The 8,255-nt window shown below is 40.9% G+C and overlaps 1 protein-coding gene across 1 annotated transcript in view; it reads right to left on the bottom strand.

The window, feature by feature from the left end:
• Positions 1-1,849: 1,849 nt before the first annotated feature.
• The window catches only part of LOC110537279 (ephrin-B1), a 69,070-nt gene continuing 62,664 nt past the window's right edge, over positions 1,850-8,255 (bottom strand). Inside the window, exon 5 of the mRNA XM_021623204.2 lies at positions 1,850-6,268. Coding sequence (XP_021478879.1) covers positions 5,877-6,268 — 392 coding nt within the window. The 3' untranslated portion in view covers positions 1,850-5,876. The remainder of the gene's footprint in view (positions 6,269-8,255) is intronic.

Here is an 8,255-nt window from a genome sequence, read left to right as displayed (position 1 = left end):
CAAAACTACAGTTTGTTATTAACAAGAAATTTGTGGAGTGGTTGAAAAATGTGTTTTAATGACTCCAACCTAAGTGTATGTAAACTTCCGACTTCAACTGTATGTCTGTTATTAAAAGATGTTCTGAGTTTTACACAAAAATCATCTGTACTAGTTGTTCAGGCTCTGATCTTGATTACTGTCCTGTAATATGGTGTAGCAAAGAAAGACCTAGCAAAGATACAGCTGGCTCAAAACAGAGCAGCACGCCTTGCCCTTAACTGCACATACAGAGCTAACATAAACAACATGCATGCCAGTCTTTCCTGGTTGAGGGTTGAAGAGAGATTAATTGCTTCTGATCTACTTTTTATGATTAGTATTACTGTAATGAAAATTCCAGATTGTCTGCAATTCATATCCCACAAGACATGCCACCAGGGGTCTCTTCACAGTCCCCAAGTCTAAAACGAATTCATGGCAATGCACAGTATTATACAGAGCCACAATCGCACTGAACTCCCTTTCACCTCCAATTACTCACGCAAACAGCAAGATTACCTTAAAAACAAAATCCAACAACATCTCATGGAACAGCGGGACTGTGAGGCGACAAACACACAATTTTTTTAACATTTTTATTATTTGTAAATAATAATTTATTTATTTTCATATTGTTTGTATATCACGGTATTTAAAGTTTGTGTTACTGCCCTTGTCTAAAAGTGTATCAGTGTTTTGTTACTTGTCATGTTTTGTGTTTTTTTGTGGACCACAGGAAGAATAGATGCGGCCTCTACAAAAGCTAATGGGAATCCAAATAAACAAACAAACTCTCTCTGGACTTAGTGGCAGATGAGCATATCTTCCCCCAGGCTGTTGCCTATATTGCATTGCTCTCAGATAGAGGTTGGGAATCTCATTCCATGCATGTCGTCCAAGTGCCACTCCATGGTTGCAAGATGTCTGGAGTATCTCTCAGAGAACATCCTGAGTTATTGAATCCCTGGCACAGGGCAAATGACATGCCATATGTGCTTCATATTGGACCCAGTCAAGTATTTACTAAATGTTTTGCATGTTAAAGAGGAGAGAAACAGAGGATCTGTGAATCCAGCAGCACTCTCTAAGCCATCGATTTAAAACATAGGCTTCAGATGGAATGCCTGTCTTACAGAGACAGATCAAAGTTTTGGATGTAAAATAATGATAACCAACATTTATTTTGTTCAGCTAAGAAATGTGGCTGTTGAAATATACACTGTATGTACAAAATATTAGGAACACCTTCCTAATATTGAGTTGCACCCCCTTTTTCCCTCAGAACAGCCTCAATTCATCAGGGCATGGACTACAAAGTGTCGAAAGCGTTCCACAGGGATGCTGGCCCATGTTGACTCCAATGCTTCCCACAGTTGTGTCAAGTTGGTTGGATGTCCGGTGGGAGATGGACCATTCTTGATACACACAGGAAACTGTTGAGCGTGAAACACTCAGTAGCATTGCAGTTCTTGACACATTCAAACCAGTGCACCTGGCACCTACTACCATACCTCGTTCAAAAGCACTTAAATCTTTTGTCTTTCCTACTCACCCTCTGAATGGCACACATACACAATCCATGTCTCAATTGTCTCAAGGCTTTAAAAAATCATTCTTTAACATATCTCCTCCTCTTCATCTACGCTGATTGAAGTGTATTTAACAGGTGACATCAATAAGGGATCATAGCTCTCACCTCGTCAGTCTGTCAGGTGCTCCTAATGTTTTGTACACACAGTGGTGCCTTGCATAAGACACACATTCTACTGTGCAGGGTCAATGCACCATATGCTATCGATTTTTCTAATAAAAGACGACACCAGATAAATCCATAGGAAAAATTTATTTATCAATATGCAATATCAGGATTTCAAACTTGGCTCATGGAATTTCCATTCCATAGTAACTGGTTATGTTGAACGTGGGTTGAAGCTGTGTGTGAATGAAAGGCGAAATATATGAACATGGAGCAGACGCAAAAAATAATAATTCACTGGGATTGCATACATGTACATTGAAAATAATACTGAATCATGAACAGAAATAAAACAATGACAATAATGACTTACTGAGGGCAGGGAAAGTGAGCAACCAGCCACACTGAACAAGTCATTAGTGTTTAAACTGTATTGAGCAGGAAAACCAAACCAAATAATGTAGATATTTTCCTTCTTACTCCAATAGCATGGAGATGTTCACACACTTCAGCTTTCAGGTTGCTAAGCACTGCTGTAATATTTTTCAACTATGCGAGTGGCCTGGCCTCCATACACAGCACAGCAGAGGTGGGCTGAATTTGGCTGTGTGGCTGATGGCTGAGGAAATGTCTGGGGCTTGAGCTGCTTTCTCATTACAGCGAGCCAGAGATAATATCGTGATAATCTGTGGAGGTCAAGAGAGCGTGTCCATTTCACCTTGAGGGGTGTCGAAGGACTGAGATAGAGCCATGTATGTTGGCCTTATTTATTTCCCAAAGTCGCAAGCTCAGCAGACCTCCTCCAAGCACGATGCTTCTTATTCACCTTGGATTCTCACGACTAGAGATGGAATTACTGTATCCTTAGTCAGTGAGACCATACAGAGTTCAGGGAAACTTGCATGGAAAGATGCCCGGAATAATGTATTGCTCATCTGACTATTTCTAATCAGCATGGGTAAAACATTTTTTTTTTTACCTTTGTAGCATCGTATTATACTCAGACTCATCTTGATCAAAACATCAAGGCATCAAGTATTTAGTTGGTTGCTCACCATACCCTGTTTTTAAGATCACTAACATATCCATCGATTTTAAGAGGTGACTGTGTCACAGAGAACATCTATAAAATGTATAGGAGAGTATCTGGCCCTTCTCCCAATCCAGTCCCCCACCCACCCACAAACAGTCTGTGACAGCAAGAATGAAACTGAGGAGAAATAATGTTTCTCATGTTGTATGTATGTGGTGAACAATGATACAATTGTCTTCTTTCCTTGCAAGGCCTGGCACTTAAAACACCTGCTCTAAGAGATTTGTGTCTATAAAAAAATCAAGATTTATACAAAATGTCTTTCCAGAAACACACCTATTTACAAAATTCTGCATAAAAAAAAAACACATTATGCTCATAAATGGGTCTCTATTAAATGTAACTTTAAAATGGTACTTTTTCACATATTTACATTATTTTAGGCCACTGTATTACCAAAAATAAAAACAAACAATAAACAAGCAGTAAAGGGACATCACATGTTACTTCTAGGACTACAGGGTATTGTGTTACTGTAAATAATTGAAGATCACACAGTGGTGTACACATTATCCTTAAACATTGTGAAGATGATCATTGTGTAATAAACTATACCTTTACCCAATGACAAACAACACACAACAATAAAACAATGCTTGTTCAATAGCTAAAGAATTAGGATTCTGTTTGTCACCAGTTTGTCATTGACTTAATTTGAGCTTTATTCTTAACACGTTTTTTTATAAAACTTAGTTACAGTATAATTCAGTTCAAAACAAACAAAATATGTTTAAAAAATTTCAAATCATGGTTAGAGTCATATTTGCATATGTTGTAGACATAATTTATTTATGCAATGTAAGTGATAATGTACAAGACACCGGGAAGGCAAAAGTCAACTTTGAGGCTATTTTTCAGCGAAACAATGTTAATTTATCCAAATAAATCCAGACTGAAAAAAATATTTATATAATGTTTCAAAAGAAGAGTCAATCTGCTCTAACCCTCAAAGCAGAGAAATATGTCAGTATACAGTCACATCCATCTAAATAACAGTGAATCTGCTCTCTTATCTGAAACAATGCCAACAAACTGGTGTCCTGCTCTCGCTGATAAACTTCTTAATAACTTAAAATAATCTCAATGTTATCAACATGAAAAGTATGCCAGAGTAATTCTACTGTAAATACATGACAGTATCTATCTTGTTTCAAAATAAACACACAGGACTAGACTATGGGACCCACTTAAGTACATGGAGATAAGATATTGAAACAGAAAACATGTGTGATGATTCATATTGAAAATTGATTTGGTACCAGTGTAATCTTGCCTGGTCTTTGAGGATGCCAGGTGATAGGAATGGTAAATCATTAGTCCTCCTCCTGAAGACACCAGAGATGTTTTAGCGCCATCCCGTTGCGGTTGTAACAAGGGTAAAACTCTTTAGGAATTAAAAAAGCCTTTTTGTGAGTAGGAACAGTTTAAGATAAATATGTACTGTACTGCAATTATGTTTGTACAACAATTTATAATGGAGCAGAATCATGACTTACTTTAAGTGTCCACTCTGTACCTCTCTTGTCTGCGCTGTATTTACATTTATTTTAAAGGTTTGGTTTTCCCATCATCGCACAGCTGAGGAGAATAGGGATTGGAGCTGGTTGCCAAACTCTTTCCATTGTCCTCAAACAAGCTTTTATGGAGATGCACAGCACGTTGGACATTACCTGCATTCCTTCTCATTCTGAGCACACGACTGATCCAGGCTCCATGCCTAAGTGGCTATGAATGAATTCAGACTCAAACATGAATGTGGCAAACAATAAAACCATCCCTAGTATTCCACTGTCTCCAGGAGCAGAACTATCACTACAAATGTCATACCGTTAGGTGAACGCAAATCATTCCCTCCGAAGTCATCCAATTCTTCTGAGAACACGGCCTTTAGGTGGGAGCAAAAGGCTCTGCTCCTTTGATAACATCTTAATTGCTTCCACACTTTTTTCTACTCAAACAAATTTGATCTTGTTATTCTTTTTCACAAAGGGGAAAACTCGGAGTGAAAACCCTCGAGGCCGCTCAGACACAGAAGTGACCTGTCATTTTGAAACATAACCTTTTAGTTTTCTTTAAATTTATTTCAGTCATGATGACCTCTCACCGCAATTGAGTATGAGCTATTTGTCTTTCATTAATTCACATCCAGGGTGAGACATGTTCATTGCTAGTTTTTTCCCACCACAGTTGCATACCTGACTTTGCCTGTTTGGACACGCTTAAAGAAGTATAACAGGAGACACATACTGAACACAATTATGAGACCTACATATGTAAGTGTTGGTTTCTTTTATAAACAGAAAGTGGACAACCTCAAAATAGCCATTAATGACACAGATCCTCCTACATGTGACAAAGTATCAGTAAAGGATACATGAAAAATATTAATATTTACCATAATATAGTATGTTTTAACTAGATATTCAGTAGAAATATTAATATTTACCATAATATAGAATGTATTAACTAGATATTCAGTAGAAAAGAAACACAATGTTGAAGGAGCAGACACTGGTGAAAAGGAAGCTACTGTAGGTGACTGATAAAAAACAATAGCGCAGGTAAAACACATTTGTTGTGAAAGGGAAGTGTATTTTGCTGTCATCACACTGTGCCTTTTTCTGTCTCTGAGCAAACAATGGAGGCTTCATTACAGGAATGGAGCCCATGAGTGACAGCCCTATTGCAGGGTCCTTTGTTTGTGTAGTATACCCTGTTTGCAACTTGTCTCCATTGTCAGAGTGAAGGCATCTCTACGCCATAGGCTTTACCGTCTTACAGTCTTCTCAGACACACAGTATAGCAAAACTTGGGTGAATTAAAATTTCTAGCTTGAAGCAGGAAGAGAAGACGACACAATCTCTCCAAAACCTGCCTTTGGCCTATCCGGAAACATGTTTCATGTTTTATGTTTCAACTACTGTATCCAGGACAACCTTCTTTCATTTCTGTTCTTGTGTCACTATTTTGAACATCAAAAGTGTCTTTCAACATCAGACGGACAAGGTAGTAAAAGGTAGGCCAGAATTCTCCCCTACAGCAAGCATCCTAGACATAGTCGTTGCCTCAGACCTTGTAGTAGATGTTGGCTGGGCTTTGCGCTGGCATCTCTTGGACTATATAAACCGGATGGCCATATTCCCCGCTCACCTTCTCGTAATGGGGACAGTAGTTGTTTTCTGTAGTCCGTAGCGGGATGATGATGTCACTGGGTTCGGAGCCGGCGTTCCCAGAGCACTTGGGGCTGGCCAGCGTGCTGAGTGACAGAGCGGTGGTCCGCTGCTGGGTGTGCTTACGGTTCCTCTTCTTCAGCTTGATCAGCAGGACGATGAGGATGATGATGATCAGGAGGAAGATGACGCATCCCGCCCCGATGACTGCAAACAGCGCTGGCTTGGAGGCAAAGAAACCCTCCGCTGAGTCGGACGAGTCTGACTTGTTGTCCTGGTTCATGGTGTCTGTTGATGGAAAAAAAAGGAATCAGTTAGCAGCAGGGAAAGAACGAGCGGTGGTCTGCTTGGCAGACTGTCAGACAAAGCTGTACTGTTGCTGATCATGATAGAGGTGGAACCCTGCGAGTGTGCAAATGGGTTCTCAAAGAGAAAAAAGGCTTCTTCCATTATTTCTCTGAATTGAGTGAGTAACTAGGGGCTTCCTGACTGTGTGGCCTTTGTGAGCATGTGGGGGTGTCAGTTTTAGACAGATGATAGCTCATTTCTTCTTGGCATGCATCTTGAGAGCGAGGGGAGGATTAAACTGTGTATGTTTAGCCATATGTTATAACTCCACATGAGGGGGTAAAGGAAGAGAAACTGTTTAAATGTATATTACCGGCTTGAGGGAAAAGAAAACACCAGTCTCTCATTAGACACAGAGGATGAGGACTGAGTCCAATTAGAGTGGCATGCCTATTTCCTGTGTGGTCCTGAAGCCTCCCTCCCTAACCCTCCCTCCCTTTCTTCACTATTTATACTCCACTGCATCCCAGCTCTGCCTGCCTGGAAGCACAGTTTCCACTGCTGCCTGGGAGCATAGTGTCCATTGCTGCCTGTCTGCCTGGGAGCATAGCTTCCGCTGCTGCCTGTCTGCCTGGGAGCATAGCTTCCGCTGCTGCCTGTCTGCCTGGGAGCATAGCTTCCACTGCTGCCTGTCTGCCTGGGAGCATAGCTTCCACTGCTGCCTGTCTGCCTGGGAGCATAGCTTCCACTGCTGCCTGCCTGCCTGGGAGCACAGCTTTGAGGGCTGCCTGCCTGGGAGCATGGCTTCCACTGCTGACTGCCTGCCCAATGCTGCTGCCGCACTGTCAAACCGGAGGCTGCTAGCTACAGTGCCTTGCAAAAGTATTCATCCCCCTTGCCGTTTTTCCTATTTTGTTGCCTTACAACCTGTAATTTAAATGGATTTTATTTGGATTTCATGTAATGGACTTACACAAAATAGTCCAAATTGGTGAAGTGAAATGAAAAAAATTACTTCTTTAAAAAAATTCAAAAAATGAAAAGGTGGTGCGTGCATATGTATTCACTCCCTTTGATATGAAGCCCCTAAATAAGATCTGGTGCAACAAATTACCTTCAGAAGTCACATAATTAGTTAAATAAATTCCACCTGTGTGCAATCTAAGTGTCACATGATCTCAGTATATATACAAACCTGTTCCGAAAGGCCCCAGAGTCTGCAACACCACTAAGCAAGGGGCACCACCAAGCAAGCGGAACCATGAAGACCAAGGAGCTCTCCAAACAGGTCAGGGGCAAAGTTGTGGAGAAGTACAGATCAGGGTTAGGTTATAAAAAAATATCTGAAGCTTTGAACATCCCACGGAGCACCATTAAATCCATTATTAAAAAATGGAAAGAGTATGGCACCACAACAAACCTGCAAAGAGAGGGTTGCCCACCAAAACTCATGGACCAGGCAAGGAGGGCATTAATCAGAAAGGCAACAAAGAGACCAAAGATAACCCTGAAGGAACTGCAAAGCTCCACAGCGGAGATTGGAGTATCTGTCCATAGGACCACTTTAAGCCGTACACTCCACAGAGCTGGGCTTTACAGAAGAGTGACCAGAAAAAAAGCCATTGCTTAAAGAAAAAAATAATCAAACACATTTGGTGTTCGCCAAAAGGCATGTGGGAGACTCCACAAACATGTGGAAGAAGGTACTCTGGTCAGATGAGACAAAAATTTTGCTTTTTGGCCATCAAGGAAAACGCTATGTCTGGCGCAAACCCAACACCTCTCAGCACCCCGAGAACACCATCCCCACAATTAAGCATGGTGGTGGCAGCATCATGCTGTGGGGATGGGTTTTTTATCGGCAGGGACTGGGAAACTGGTCAGAAATGAAGGAACAATGGATGGTGCTAAATACAGGTAAATTCTTGAAGGAAACCTGTTTCAGTCTTCCAGAGATTTGCTGGTGGTTCACCTTCCAGCAGGACAA

This window comes from Oncorhynchus mykiss, chromosome 12 (assembly GCF_013265735.2).
Source record: "Oncorhynchus mykiss isolate Arlee chromosome 12, USDA_OmykA_1.1, whole genome shotgun sequence".
Taxonomy (NCBI): Eukaryota; Metazoa; Chordata; class Actinopteri; order Salmoniformes; family Salmonidae; genus Oncorhynchus; species Oncorhynchus mykiss.
The sequence above is the reverse complement of the archived record's forward strand: the minus strand, read 5'-3'. Positions and strand labels throughout refer to the sequence as shown.